Here is a 14,142-nt window from a genome sequence, read left to right as displayed (position 1 = left end):
GGCAGAGGGCAGAGGGCGGGTGCCATGGGGAGACAATCTGGGCGGGAGAGGGACCCCTTTGATTGTTTCATTCAGAGCATGACTCCAGCCACAATTTTCTTGGACTTTTTTGGGTCACAGGTAAGGGTTCTTGTGTAGAAACATAAGAAGCAAGCAAGCTATTGTTAGTTTAAAAAATTTTTTAAAAACTTAACGTTAAAGCGGCCTGATTTCTGGACAGAGGTTTAGGTGGAATCGACAGAAATCGCCGTGGTGTTCCTTTTCCCCCAGACACACAAAAGCCCTAGCGTTTGGCTTCCGATGAGGAAGGAGGCGCCCGCAGCCGCACGGGTGCCCGCGGCCCAGGGCGGTGCCCGCGGTGGGCACTGCCTCGTCCTGCTGCTTGTGCGGGACCGGGGCGGGCGGAGGTAGCCATCGCTGTGCCCGGGCTGTGCCCTGAGCCCAGGCCAGCTGGACGGGCGCTGCTCCATGGTCACGTGACGCCTGGCTTCCTGGAACTGCCCTCCCTCCTGGTCAGCAGGGTGGGCGCGGGGCAGGCCCAGCACCGCGGCAGGAGCTGGCGGGAAGCTGGCTCCACTTTCCGCAATGGCCGCCGACGGGCCAGAGCCTCCTGGCTTCCGGAGCCTCCAGCTGACACTTCACACTCCAGTGGTCCCCGCGGGGGCCCCGAGCAGAGCCTGCAGGCCTGGGCACACTGGGAGGAGGGAGCCCCGGAACGCGAGGGCTGTGGAGGGGGAAATTCGCCTCTTTGTGGTCGAATCCCCTCAGAGGCGGAGCCTGGCAAGAGAGGCCTGGGGTGTCATGAAGGGCCCGGTGGCTACAGGCTGGCAGGACCAGGAAGCCCCTTACACTTGGCACGCCTGGGCTCTGTGCTGTCCGCAGACCAGGGCAGGATCCTGGGCTCAGTCCTTTGTGCCGACAGGGAAGAGTCCCTAAGGTGGTTCCACTGGGGTCCTGGGGGGGGGGGGGGCCTGGAATCCAGGGACTTAATGGGGTGACCCTTCCAAGAGCTGCGGGCTGTGGGCGGAGACTCTGGCCGCCCGCCTGACGCCTCCTTCCTGGCTCCCAGCACAGGCCCCACCTGCCCTGGCTCCCAGGGCCTCCTGATGAGCTGTGGCCCACGTCTGAGGAGTAAGTGGAAAGGAGGCATTGGCTCCTCAGGCTGCCAATCACAGTCCCCAGCGGCTGATTGAAACAGCCTGTGTGGGGCGGCTGCTGCTTTGACGGCAGACAGGCATGTATTCGCGGTAGATTGGGGACCCCTGCCCTCCGGGCGTTCAGGCTAATGTGAGAAACAGACTCAGAGGCTTGGCAGCCTGGGACCAGGCTGCTGGGGGCACAGTGGGAGGGGGCCGGGAGGCTCCCTGGGAAGTCAGGTCTGGTGCTGGGAGGTCCGAGAGCCCCAGGGAGCCGTGGGCAGGGGTGCAGGAGAGCCCGCGCGTCCCGCCCGGGGAGCGGTGGGATGCTCTGGACAGGCCGGGGCGGGGGGCGGGGGCGGCACTGACAGCCAGACCGTCCTCTGAGGCGTGGCCCGGGCGGCAGGGTCTGCCCTGGGAAGTGGAAGGAAGGTGTTTGTCAGTGTCTGTTCCTCCTCGGGCTGAGAGCCGAGGTTAAGTCAGACTTGCAAACGGGTCCACGGTCAGAAAGCAGGACGGGCACAGGTGGAAAGCCAGAGGAAAATGGCATTTGTTTTGGGTTGTAAATGGCTTCTGGTTAAATATGACGAATTGAAACATCTGTTTGCTCAGCCTCCTTACTGAACTGACAAAAACTGCAAGAAGAAACAGAAAAGCAAATCTATCTTTAACAACCTGAGTCTCATCCACATGCTGGAACGCAGTGAACAAAGCGCGGTTCCCAAGCACCGGGGAAACTGGGCCAGGGTGGGAATCGGGACGGTTCTAGAGGGACATTTGCCGCTACGGAACCAGGCATGGAGATCAGACTCTGGAGAGCCAAACCCAAAACCCTCCTTGGACTGGTTCGCAGAGCCGACGCCTGCGGGACCTTGAGGAGTGTCCTGGCCCCTGTGCGATGCCAGGGGTTGCTAAGGAGGTGGAGCCACCCAAGGGACCGAGCAGGTGGGGCACAGCCGTGGGCTGCCAGCAGCCGGGACCATGGGAAGACAAAGGAAAGAGCAGGTGTAATTGGTGTCCCTGCAGAAGGGAGCAGAACAAAGCGAAGGAGCCATTTCCAAAGGCACAGAGAAAGCGCCCCCCTGAGAGAGGAGCACACACATCCTCCGTCTGAGAACACGCTGGGCTCAGGAAAAGGAGGTGGGGACCGTCCACACGTGCCTGGTGAAGTTACTGACCTTCAAAGAGAAAAGGGGTCCCATTGCATCAGGGAACGGGGCGCATGGGGCGCTGACCGGCTGGCCAGGGCTCTCCACAGCAGTCAGCGCTGCAGTCAGGGCTGTGCCTGCAAACCTTCCGGAGGGAGTGTGAGCCTTGAGCTTTCTACCCGGACAAGGTTCAGGTCCAGTGGCCACAAAGGTGTGGTCAGACATTTGAGAACGAGGGACGTGGTTCTGCGAGCTCTTTGGAAGTGAGTGAGTGAACAAAAGCCTCTGACAGGTGAACTCCTTAGGACGCTGGAGAAGCCGGAAGGGCCGCCCGCCCGCACAGAGCTGCAGCCGCCTCTGGGTGCTGCTGCTGAGAGCCGGGCTGGTTCTCCTCAGTTCACGGTGGTCAGAGCTGGAGGGCAGCCCCTCGCCCGGGGCTCCCTGACACTGACCGTGTCTCTAAGAGGGCAGGGCTGGGGCAGGAGAGACTCGGGTCCGGCAGCCGATGGGGCGGCCCCGGTCCAGTGCACAGGTGAGGGGAGAGGGAGCAGATAGGCACTGAGGCCCGAGGAGGAAGCAGAGATGCAGGGACAGCTCCTTCCCCTCGCCCTCCCTCTGCCCTCTGCCCTCGTGGGAGGTGTGTCCCATCAGCACTGGCCGTGCACAGACTGGTGTGTGTGTGTGTGTGTGTGTGTGTGTGTGTGTGCGTGCACACATGCTGAGCACACACAAGCATGCTTACTGATGGGACCCATGGCCAAAAAGCAGGAGACTGCTGGCCTGACAACTGGGCGAGTCAAGAAGTGTTTTCTTGTGTGAAAACTGAATTTCTTTCCAAACTCAGACTGTGAATCTCGCATTCATTCCTGAGAGCTTCTCAGGACCCAGCGGGGCGCCTGCTCCCCACTCCGCAGCCCCCCCTCCTGACACACAGACACCCCGCGGTCCTCCCTGCGGGTCTCAAAGGAGAAGGCCCTCCCACAGCTGCTGCGCCTATTCCAGAAAGGTCAGCCGCGCATTCATTAAACCTTGTGTGAAGCCGCGGGCTCTTCCAGCTGCTCTGGCTTAGAAAGCAGCTTCCTAAGCTCTGAGCAGATAGCCACTGGTCGGTGCGCAGTGTTTACCTTCCAGCTGTCCCACTGGGCCGCTCTGAGGAGCCAGCCTCTTCCCTCTGCGGGGAGCAGCCTCCCAGCCCCTGCTCTCCCGGCCGCTCCAGCCCCAGCCGCCTCCCGCGTGCCCCCGCAGACCAGGGCAGGTGGTCCCGGGCCCTGGCCTTGTGGGTGCACCTGGTATCGGAGCGGCTTTGGGCCCCATCCCTCCCTGAGGCTTCGGATCAGCGGGCGTGGGGGGGCTATTGGTCCTGGCCACGGGACAGGCACGCCCAGCACCTCCCAGCACCCTCCTTCCTGCCCGGCTAAGCAGCCTGCAGACCTGCTTCCCACCAGGCAGCAGCCTTCAGTGCTGGGCGGGAGAAAGCTGGTCGAAATCCAGCCGCTTTCACACCTCTCCCTTCCTGTCCATTTTAGGAAACACCTGTGCCTGGATACGGCACGTGAGCCTCCCCGGCTCGGCTTCTGGCCGCTCCGCCACACCGCTGCCCTCTCCCTCCTTCTCCGCCCTCCGGTGCCCGTGTCTCCTCTGCTCTAGGGCAGCGCCCTCTCCCCTCACGCACTGTCCCAGCTCCTCTGGGAACGGGGAGCCTGGGCCTCAGGGGGCTCCTGCCGAGGGTCCATGTCCATGAACCGGGTCTTCGCTTGGCGGGCGGGCTGCCTGTGGACACCTCCTTTCCTTCCCTCCCCCTTCTCCGCCCAGTGGAGACCTCAGCGAGGAGGGGCTCCCGGGCACACCTCTCCCCTCCCGGGGTCACCGACACCGCCTGGTCTCCTGGAACGGCGGGCCCTTCTGTCATGGGCAGCCCTTCCCTCCATGCCTCGGGCTCCTCAGCCCCAGGCACACAGCCCCTCACAGCCCGGCTGTTCCTGCTCCTGGGACTGTGTGTGTGTGTGTGTGTGTGTGTGTGTGAGAGAGAGAGAGAGAGAGAGAGAGAGAGAGAGAGAGAGAGACCCTTCCCCTGGCTTCTCTGTTTCTGCCATTGCTCCGCTCCCACCCCTGTCCGTGCTCCCCACAGACCTTTCCTGGAGCCCGTCCTGTGAACCAGCTCTTAACTCGCCCGGTTAGAATGGCCCCTCCTACCTGAATTGGACCCAAACTCCGATCCATTCCCTGGTCTCCTGGACAGCCCCACCACTAACTCACCAGAACCGAACCCAGCCTCGTGGTCTGCCGTGTCACTCCCCATTCTCCACCACCAGCTGCTTCTCCCCTCCGACCCCATCGCATCGAGAGGCCCACTCCTCCTTGGACAGCCCGAACGCCCTGCACCGAGCCTGCCCTCCCTCACCCAGGGGCTCCTCTGGGCTGTTGCCTTCCCCTCACTGTCCCCATCGGCGCCGTTTCCTCACACAGAACCCGGCGGCCTTGGTGGGACGTGAGCGCCCTGTCCTGGCCCTGCCACTGGTCCAGGCGCTATTGCCGTTGCCGGGAGCTGTCCGAGGTGCTGAACCCGCGCTGCCTCCACCTGCCCTGCTGCCCTGCAAGGCCCCCCAGCCCAGCGTGCCATGCCCTGCTCTGGGTCTGTGTGCTGCCCCTTCCCCACGGAGGCAGCCCATCCTTTAAGGCCCGGCTTAGCTATTGCCTCAAAGCCTTCTCGGACTCTGACCCTCCCAGGAGTCCGTCTCGCAGCGATTTGTTTGCACATCTGTCTCCACTCTGGGCTGGGCTCCCAGAGGACAGGAGCCCTGTCTGGTTCACTTTTAAAGTTCGTTTAATTCAGCGCTGAGTAGCTGTTCATAAAGAGTAAAATAATACTTATAAGTATTTAAACATACATACGTACGTGTAAGAGGTCAGTTAACAATACAGTGAGCGGGTGTTCGCTGTGAGGACCCAGCTGCCCTGGTAAGAGATGTAACCACTCACACCAGCACACCTGTCGCTGGGCCGGCAGCTGCCCCGAGCAGGGAGTGCGTGCCGTGACCCGATGCCCCAGGGAGTGAGCGTGCCGCCCGTTTTCTCAGTGAGGTCGGTGCCGGGCAAACGCCTGGTGAGGAGGCTTTAACTGATCCCATGTCTGCCCACCCGTGAGCTCACCGCACTGCTCACACGTCTTCGTTTGCTCTGCTTACGGCGTGCCCACTTGGTGCCAGGCGTGGCGCTGGGCCTGGCCTGCGGCAGGGAGCCAGCGTCAGAGCCGGCTCTTCCCGGGGCGTGTGCGCTGGGAGACCAGCGAGATCTCCGTGCATGCCGCCCAGCCCCCAGCCGCACTGCGCTCCGCAGAGCAGGACCCCAGCGCCCCCGGCGGTGCCGAGGCTTTGTGAGTCACTGAGCCTCTTCGTGGCTGTGTCCTCGCCTGTGAAATGGTCAGAATGAAGGAGTGACTGTGAAACAGGTGCTTGGCACACGCGTGCTCCCGGCGAGGCTGCCTGGCATTGCTGCCTCTGTCATCCACAGAGATGGTGTGGCAGGCCGGGTGCGGGCAGAGGTTGGAGAGGAAGCCCAGGGGCCATCCCGGCAGTTCTCTGAGGGAGCGCTCAGTACCATGCTCTGGCTCACCCTCTCTGTCCCTCCCTCACTTCCAGGTGAGGATCATAAAAAATAAAAATAAAAAAAAATCACCTCTCACACAGCAGGCAACATGGATACAGCAGAAACGGCCAGATTTCTCGGAAGAAGGCCCAGGCCTACAGCCGGGGCTGCAGTCCTTCAGTGTCACAAGGGCTCGGAGCCTCTGGTAGCTTTCCACGCTGCTTTCACAGCGCAGCCCAAGCAGCCGCCGCAGACAGGAAACTACGGGTCTGACCACGTGGGATGGTTCTTACCGATGCCTAGAAACTAGTCTACCCATAGGCCCTTCAGTGCCTGGTGTGGGCCTCTCCCCTCCCAAGTGGCTTGTCCTGAGATGCCTACCAGCTGGCTCCTGAGTCTTATTGGCAAGTGATGGCCTTCACAGAGAGGCAGCAAACAGACTCCTGTCAGGCAGGCCCTCCAGGCCGGGCTCTGGGGCACAAGGGCAGGCCAGACCGCTCTGTGGGCAGCAGTGGCCAGGCTGCCCTGGCTCCCGGTGCCAGGCGCCACCCAGGTGATCCAGACTGAAGGAGCATGGGACTCCAGGAGGCCGGAGAAGGCATTGCCTTGGCTGTTTGTGCTCTGCTTCTTTCAAACGGGAAGGACAGTTTGGCAGAAACGAGCCTAAGCTGGGTCAAAGGAGAAGGCATGGAGAAAACTGGGCTCAGCCTGACGCTTGGCTTCTGCCTCATCGCGGCATCGCATTGCTGGCTCTGGGGTAGGGGTGGGGGTAAGGGGGGGAGGGGCAGAAGACTTCCTCTGTGGCTCCTCTGGGCTCTCCCTGAACTCCAGCCTCACCCAGCCTCGCACTAGCAAGCAAGTAGCGCGTCGCACAGCTTGATGGATGTGTCTGGCTCCAGCCTGCTGGGGGACGGCCAGAGGAGGCCCTTCCCCGTCAGGGATGGTGCTAAGCAGGCATTGGGGTGCCCCCGCCTCCAGCCGGCAGGTCAGCCTCTGACGGGGCCGTGTAGAAAGTCACCGACCCGCCAGGGCAGCAGTTGGACCTGAGCTGTTGCTCGGACACAGGCGGGGGGACAAATACCGAGGTCGCCGTCCTGCTCCACAGACTCCAGGTGACGTGTCTGTGGTTCCGTCTGGAGTCGCCCTGGGCGCTTCCTGGGCGGATCGGGGCCTGGTACCCCCAGTGTGGTCTGCAGACCGTACAGGCCTCCCCTTAGCAATGCTTCAGAATGCAGACCCAGCCCACACTTCGCGATGGAGAGCCTGGGATGTGAGGGGTCCGGCGATGGCCTGTGCTGAGGGCTCGAATGGGAGACGCTGGTCCGGGCGGGGGCGCACGGCCCACTGAGCACTCAGCCGGCGGCGGCGGGTCTGCACTGGCAGGACGAGGAGGTGGCGGTGGGCGTGGGCGAGCCCGCAGGCTGCTTCTCTGTGTGTGTCTAACGTAAGCCCCTTTCAATGTCATTTCAGCGTCTCCAGGCGACTGGACCCCAAAGAGCCCCTGGGCAGCCAGCGAGCAGCTTCACCAACCCCGAAGCCGGCTCCCGGGGCTGCTCCCGGCCACGAGGGTGCCCGGGAGACAGGGGCCCAGGGCCCGGCCGGCCAGGAGGCTGGTGGCCCCCGCAGGACGCTGCAGGTGGACGGCAGGACGCAGAGATCAGGGCGGTCCCCCTCCGTGTCGCCAGACAGAGGCAGCACCCCCACGTCCCCTTACTCCGTCCCCCAGATCGCCCCCCTTCCCAGCAGCACACTGTGTCCCATATGCAAGACCTCCGACCTCACGTCGACCTCCAGCCAGCCAAACTTCAACACCTGCACCCAGTGTCGCAGCAAGGTCTGCAACCAGTGTGGGTTCAACCCCAACCCACACCTGACCCAGGTGAGCACTCTGCCCCCTCCCCACCTGTTTCTCCCTCCCTCCCTCCCGGTCACCGGCTCTCTCTCCCTCTCATTTCCTCTGTGTCTTCCTGGGCCCAGGGCTCCTGTGGGATCGCACCTCCCCGAGGCATGGGCGGCCCAGAGCGGAGGCGCGTTCTCACCGGGTCCGAGTTTGACCTGGAAATGGTGTTGCGAGGACCAAACCTCGCGTGGACACCTTTCCCAATGGGACTCACTGAAGAGGCCTAGGCTAGCCTCTCCCTGGCCCGGCCTGAGGGAGAGCACGGTGTGGGAGGCAGGACACTGCCCCCTGTCTGCGGAGCTCCCCCTCTGCACGCTGCTTGTTTATTAGCTGGGGCGGAGCCCCGAGAGGCCCAGGCTGCGGTGGAGCGTCCCCACTGGGTGACAATGCCCATGCTCACCAGAGGCCACTTGCATGAGCTTGGCCTTCCTGCTGCCCCAGAGGCCCTGTGCCCGCAGTCCCCTGGCCCCCACCCCCCGGGGTGTTCAGCCACCCCAGAGGCACCCTGGCTCCCGGCCTCCAGCTGAGCCGGCGCCTCTGCAGGGAGCTGACAGGTCTGTGGCCTCGGTGCGCTGCTCCGGGAGCCATGGCCGTCGGGATGGAGAGTGCTGACGGCAGACACAGCATGGCCGCCTCTGGAACCAGAGCAGCAGGAGCCGTTTGGACCGAGGGGGAGCGGGGAAGCGTGTTCACAGGTCGGGTCTATTTGTGACATGAGGTGCGTGGGTGCGGGACGCGTGGTTTGCGAGGTAAGTGTGAGGCTGCCAGGAAGGAGCTGCTGTGGGGGCGACGCGGCACTTGGAGTCATTCCTGGAGCGTGGGGGCTCCCGAGGAGGCGGAGGCGCACGCGTGATGATGCATCTGGGACGGGAGGCAGCCCGTGCCTGCGGCTGGTTAGGGAGGTGTCTGCCTGAGCCCTGAGGACGGTGGTTGAGGCCCAGCCGCTCACCTGTGCTTCCTCCCGGGAGGAGAGCACCTGGCCTCGCCTCCTCGCACCTCTGGCTCCCTTCCTCGGGTGCTCTGGGGCTGCAGGGCCTGCAGTGCTGCAGTCAGGTGGGCACCCGGCCTCACCACACTGGGCTCCTCCACGCCGGCTCGCGGGCATGCAGCAGGGAGAGCAGCCTCCGAGTGCGCCCGGGGAGCGAGAGTGGGAGGACCCCGGGACAATCGGCCCGTCTGCCTCTGCAGGAGGAAGCCGGGGCTCAGGGCAGACGGCGTTGGAGCAGAGCAGGCTGGTGCGGGCTGGCAGGGCGCGGCCGTGGAGCGCCTGGTCAGGGCTGTGGCGCAGACTCGCTGCCACGGGGTCAGGGCTGCTGTTCGCTGGCCGCCAGCGCAGGAGATGCCGGCTGTTCTCCAGGCTCCCGCCCGCCCCGTGGTCCCTTCCTGCTGGCCCCGCAGAGCCTCCTTCTCACGTTGGCTCCTGCCGAGGAGGAAGGGCCTGGGCACACCCTGCTGAGGGCCCGGAGCCTGATGCTGAGTCTGGCAGGGGCCCCGCCCTCGGGGAGAGCAGTCACACAGTGAGGACCAGGCGGCAGGTGTTGCTGGTAGACTGCCCCTCCACCCCGCCCAGACCCCGTCCCTGGGCACCTCTGATGTGACGCTCTCGGGACCTGTCGCGGGGAGGTGCCTGGCACTGCTGGGGGAGGTGAGCCCCGGCTGGCCTGGCGGCTTGGGTCTGCGGCTGGCCTGGCGGTAACGACGGCAGGACAGGCCACACCACACAGTGACCTGGAGGCCTCGTGGCCTCACTGACCTCTGCACAGGCGACTGTGGGGATGGGCCTGGTCAGTGTGTCAGGGTGAGGCCACTGGCACGGACTGGGAGTGTGATGGGGCCGCAGTGTGAAGGCTCCGTGAGGACCAGTGAGCGGGGGCGGGGGGGGGCACCATAGGCCTGGTCCGCAGACCCAGTGCTGCGGCTCTTCTTTCTCCTGCCCTCTGTCAGGTCCTTCACCCCGCTGGTCCGCAGGGACAGCAGGCAGGCCGGAGCCGGGCACATCAGGCACGGCCGCCCTGGTCTGGAAGCACTGCCTTCCTGCGCGTGGGCCACCTCCCCTAGTCAGCGCCACCTCCCCGGTCAGCTCCATTCACGGCCACAGGTGGCCAGCCCCCACGCTGTGACGCCCTCACAGGACGGTGCCCGCCATGCACACTGCTGGGAGTCCACGCGCCTGGACCCCCGGGGGCGCGTGGATTTGGGGAGGAGCTCAGAGCACCTGCCTCAGGGGAGCAGACAGGTCTGGGAGTGAGAGGGCAGGCCCAGAGCTGGTGGCAGGTCTCATCCCCGGGCCCTGGCCACTTCCCACCCCCTTCGGCTTCTGCTCAGGCTGAGGCCCAGCCAGCCTCTTCCTGCTGGAGGCCATTTCTTCCCGCGCCCTCCCTCGGCGCTCAGGGCCATAGCACACTGCTGGAAACCTGGAGAGACTGTGGCTGCCCCGTGGGTCCAAGCACCCTCACCTCCGGAGAGACCATCCCTGAGGCTGCCCGCTGCGCGGCCAGAGGCGGGCCCTCCATGCCCTGGTGGGTGCAGGGCAGGAAGGCAGAGGTGGGGTACGCAATGGAGGGACTGATATGGGTGGAGAAGGTGGGCGTGGCCTGCGGCAGGCAGAGCCCTGGCCAGCCCTCCTGGAGGCCCCGCCTTCACCCTGCCTCCTACCCTCATCCGCCTCCCCCTCCCCACTCCCCCCTCAGCACAGCAGCACCTCCTGGCCAGGCTCCTCCAGAAGTGAGTCTGCCCTCCCCGCCCTCCAACCTTTCTCTGGTCAAAGCCGCTGACGAGCCCCTTTAGGAAGATGGCGGAGTGAGCATGGCCTTTACGGCCTGTTCCGCCTGCTCCAAAGTCTGGACGCGGCTGAGACCAAGCCAAGGACGTGTCGTCCGCGGTGCTCCCACCACCGCCACCGGCAAGCCCGGGCGGGGCTGCCTGCCCAGATGGACGGGGTGAGAAGGGAGGGAGATGCGCCATGGCCAGGTCCTCCTCCTCTGCCGGCATCCCACTCCTTCCGCCGCCGGGCTGGGCACCAGATGGCCGGGGGCGGTGCTGGGACACAGCCTTCCCGCAGCCTCCAGCCTCCCCCGTTCCACTCCCTCCTGGCCACACTGCCGCCGCCCGGCCGGCCAGGAGGAGCGCGGGCAGGAGTGAGAAGGACACGGGTCCGCCTGGCTGAGGAGAGGCCACCGGCTGCTCCTCCCTCCACCTCCACCTCCAGCCCGAACGGAAGCTGGTCCTTGGGCAGGCCCGAGGGAGGTCTTTCTGCCGCCCCCGCTCGGGGCTGGGCAGTCCGCCTGGCAGTGTGAAAATGGCAGCGAAAGGGAAATGGACAAAGCGGGGCCTAGAGGGAGAGGTGCAGCAGGCCTGAGAGAGAAGCAGAGGCAGGAGCCGGAACTGGCTGCCGACCTGGTGCTGCGGTCGCTGCCATCTGCTCCGCCTCACCCGGGCCCAGGCAGGCCCTGGGTCCCGCAGAGGGTGCCCTCAGCTCCTTCCAGACTCCCCGCCCGCAGCCCTTGGTTCTGGAGAACCGGGAGGGGCGGAAGCTGGCATGCTGCTCAGCCCGGGCCAGCCTGGCCCCGGACCTGCCCTAGCTCTGCCTCTGCTCTGAGGACAGGCTGGTTGGCGGCCGGCCCATCTCCTGCCATGTGCCAGGCCCGGTCCACGGACAGAGACCTGCAGGCGGGTTCTGTCCCGGCGTGGACACCAGCTGAGGCGGGCGGGGGATCTCGGCCTGCCCAGGGGACAGCTCCTCTGAGAACGGAGGCCAAGGCCAGCAAGCTCCTGGCCATTTGTGGGGAGGCAGAGGGGAGTTTGTGGGTTCAGAGAGCCCCCTAGCCAGGGTCTTCCCTGGGAGGCCCTGCGCGCAGGCGTCTGCCTGGCCTGGGCACGGGGAGGTGTGGTCAGGCTCCTCCCTTCCCTCGCCGCCAGCCTCCCGGGAGCTTCTATGAAGGGCGGTGGGGGCCCCTGCTGACAGCCTGGCTGACGGCCGGGGAGGGAAGGCTCTGGGGTGAGTGCGGAAGCCTTAGCACATGCCACCCCTGCGCAGACCCCTGCGGACCCCAATGAGGAGCCTCACCACTCAGACCCCTCTTCCCAGGAAGCCCCGCCCCACGTGGAGAAAGCAAAGGGGGTGTCAGACCGAGCGTCCAGAGAGGGTTCCGATGGGCAGAGGGCGGGGAGTGCAAAGCAAGCTCAGAGCACACTCGGCAGGAAGGACCCGGCGTGTCTGGGTGAGGCAGCTGGGGGGGGCAGGAAAGGAGGGGTGGGCTGGGAGGGCCAGGGAGTGCATGGGGGGCTGCCCCGGGGAAGCATGGGGTGACCCATAAGTATGTGCTCAGGCTTCTCTGTGGGGTTTTGGAGGAAAGAGTGTTACTGGCTGGTGGAGCTGGAGGTCCAAGGGCGGACTAGGCACAGCGAGTGCAGAGGTCGAGTGGAGCCCCTACCGGCGCCTCGGTCCCGGCTCACTTCGGGCTGTCCGTGGCTCCCCGCGGCCCCGTGCTGGCAGGGCGGCTCCTGACCTTCCAGGCAGCATCCTCCGACGAGGGGTGCAAAGAAAAAGACCCTCTTATTGTTCCTTTACCTCGTGACAGGGCTGGCCCCACTGGCCCTGGTGCCAAGGTTACATGCCCATCCCTGCGCCACCATCTAGGCCACTGATTGGTCAACACGAGTCACATGCCCACCTGACTGAGGGCGGGGTTGGTGACAGGAAGAAACTACACGTCTGTCGCGTGAATGGCAGCGCGTGTCTTGTTTGTTCTGGAGGCACAGCCATCCTTCTCTTGGCCAGCCGTCTCCCGGAGGAGCGGGCCAGCCCGCCCCACACTCTGAGCGCCGCTTTGCTCTGGAGTTTTCTCGCCGCCACCGTCTCCTCGCTGGCCTGCTCCTCCCGACGGGCCTGTGTGTGCGGCCGCCCTCTCCCCGTTCTGTTCCGCATCTTCCTGCCGGCCCCCCGGACGCCCACTGCACTGCTGCCCCCACTTCCCCTTGGGTCACGGCCTGGGGGAGGGAGGGGACGGGGACCCGTGGAGGCCGAGGTCCTCGGCGGGAGGAAGTGGTGTGGACTGGGGTGGGATGTGGGGTGCACACAGGGCTGAGGCACAGCCAGTGGGCAGCTGGGGACTGTGGAGCGGGAGGCCTGTGGGCAGTGGCTGGTGGTTGTGGGGTGGGATGGGGCGTGTGTGCCTCCTGCTTTGCTCCCCATGCCTGGCAGCTCCCAGCGGGCAGGGTGGTGCCCTCTTCACTCCCAGCCCTGGCCCTGGGAGCTGGGAGCCCCCGAGCAGGCGGGCGCCCCGGCCTGGCCTCGCTGACACCCGCTCCCTCCGCAGGTGCAGGAGTGGCTCTGTCTGAACTGCCAGATGCAGCGGGCGCTGGGGATGGACATGACCACGGCGCCGCGCTCCAAGAGCCAGCAGCAGCTGCACTCGCCCGCGCTGTCCCCCGCCCACTCCCCCGCCAAACAGCCCCCGGGGAAGCCGGAGCAGGAGCGGCCCCGGGGCCCCGGGGGGCCCCAGCCTGGGCCCCGCCAGGCTGACACAGCCAAGGCCACCACAGTGCCGGGACCTGCCCAGGCAGCTGCCCCTCCCGAGGGGGGGAAGGTGTCTCCTCAGTCCCGTCACCCCACCAAGCCTTCCACAGCCGAGCCCCGGCCCCCTGCGGGAGAGGCCCCGGGCAGAAGTGCCACCGCGGGGCCCCCCGGGCCTGGTGCTGCCGAGCAGGCCCAGGAGGGCCTCACCGGGAAGCTCTTCGGTCTCGGCGCGTCGCTGCTGACCCAGGCCAGTACCCTCATGTCCGTGCAGCCTGAGGCCGACGCCCAGGGCCAGCCTGCCGCCAGCAAGGGGCCACCCAAGATCGTCTTCAGTGATGCCAGCAAGGAGGCTGGCCCGAGACCCCCAGGCTCAGGGCCCGGGCCCGGGCCTGCAGCCGGAGCCAAAGCTGAGCCTGCGGCCAGGCCGGGCCCCACACCAGGGCCTGGAGCCCTGGCAAGAACGGGGGGGACGCCCAGCCCGAAGCACGGCCGAGCAGAACAGCAGGCGGCGCCCAAGGCTGCCGCCAAGCCAAAGGCCACGCCCAAGGACAGGCCCGCCTGCCCCCTGTGCCAAGCCGAGCTCAACGTGGGCGGCCAGGGCCCCGCCAACTACAACACCTGCACCGCCTGCAGGCTCCAGGTGTGCAACCTCTGTGGCTTCAACCCGACGCCCCACCTGGTGGAGGTAAGGAGCCGGGGGCGTGGGGGAATGGGGGAGGGGGGCACAGGAGCCCCGAGAGCCGACACAGCCCGGGGCGCCCTCCACCGCGGTGCCCCGAGGGCTGCGTCTCTTTTCTGTCCCTGCCCCTCCCGTCCCTCCACTCAGAGTCCTGACGGGCACCATGGGCAGGCAGT

The 14,142-nt window shown here is 65.9% G+C and overlaps 1 protein-coding gene across 2 annotated transcripts in view; it reads left to right on the top strand.

The window, feature by feature from the left end:
* BSN (bassoon presynaptic cytomatrix protein) overlaps window positions 1–14,142 on the top strand; it is a 51,376-nt gene that overhangs the window by 16,851 nt on the left and 20,383 nt on the right. For both annotated transcript variants that reach the window (XM_045579580.1, XM_045579581.1), the window contains exons 2-3: window positions 7,340–7,748; window positions 13,088–13,972. In XM_045579580.1, coding sequence (XP_045435536.1) covers window positions 7,340–7,748; window positions 13,088–13,972 — 1,294 coding nt within the window. The remainder of the gene's footprint in view (window positions 1–7,339; window positions 7,749–13,087; window positions 13,973–14,142) is intronic.

Source organism: Pipistrellus kuhlii, unplaced genomic scaffold, assembly GCF_014108245.1.
Source record: "Pipistrellus kuhlii isolate mPipKuh1 unplaced genomic scaffold, mPipKuh1.p scaffold_m20_p_11, whole genome shotgun sequence".
Classification (NCBI taxonomy): Eukaryota; Metazoa; Chordata; class Mammalia; order Chiroptera; family Vespertilionidae; genus Pipistrellus; species Pipistrellus kuhlii.
The sequence above is the reverse complement of the archived record's forward strand: the minus strand, read 5'-3'. Positions and strand labels throughout refer to the sequence as shown.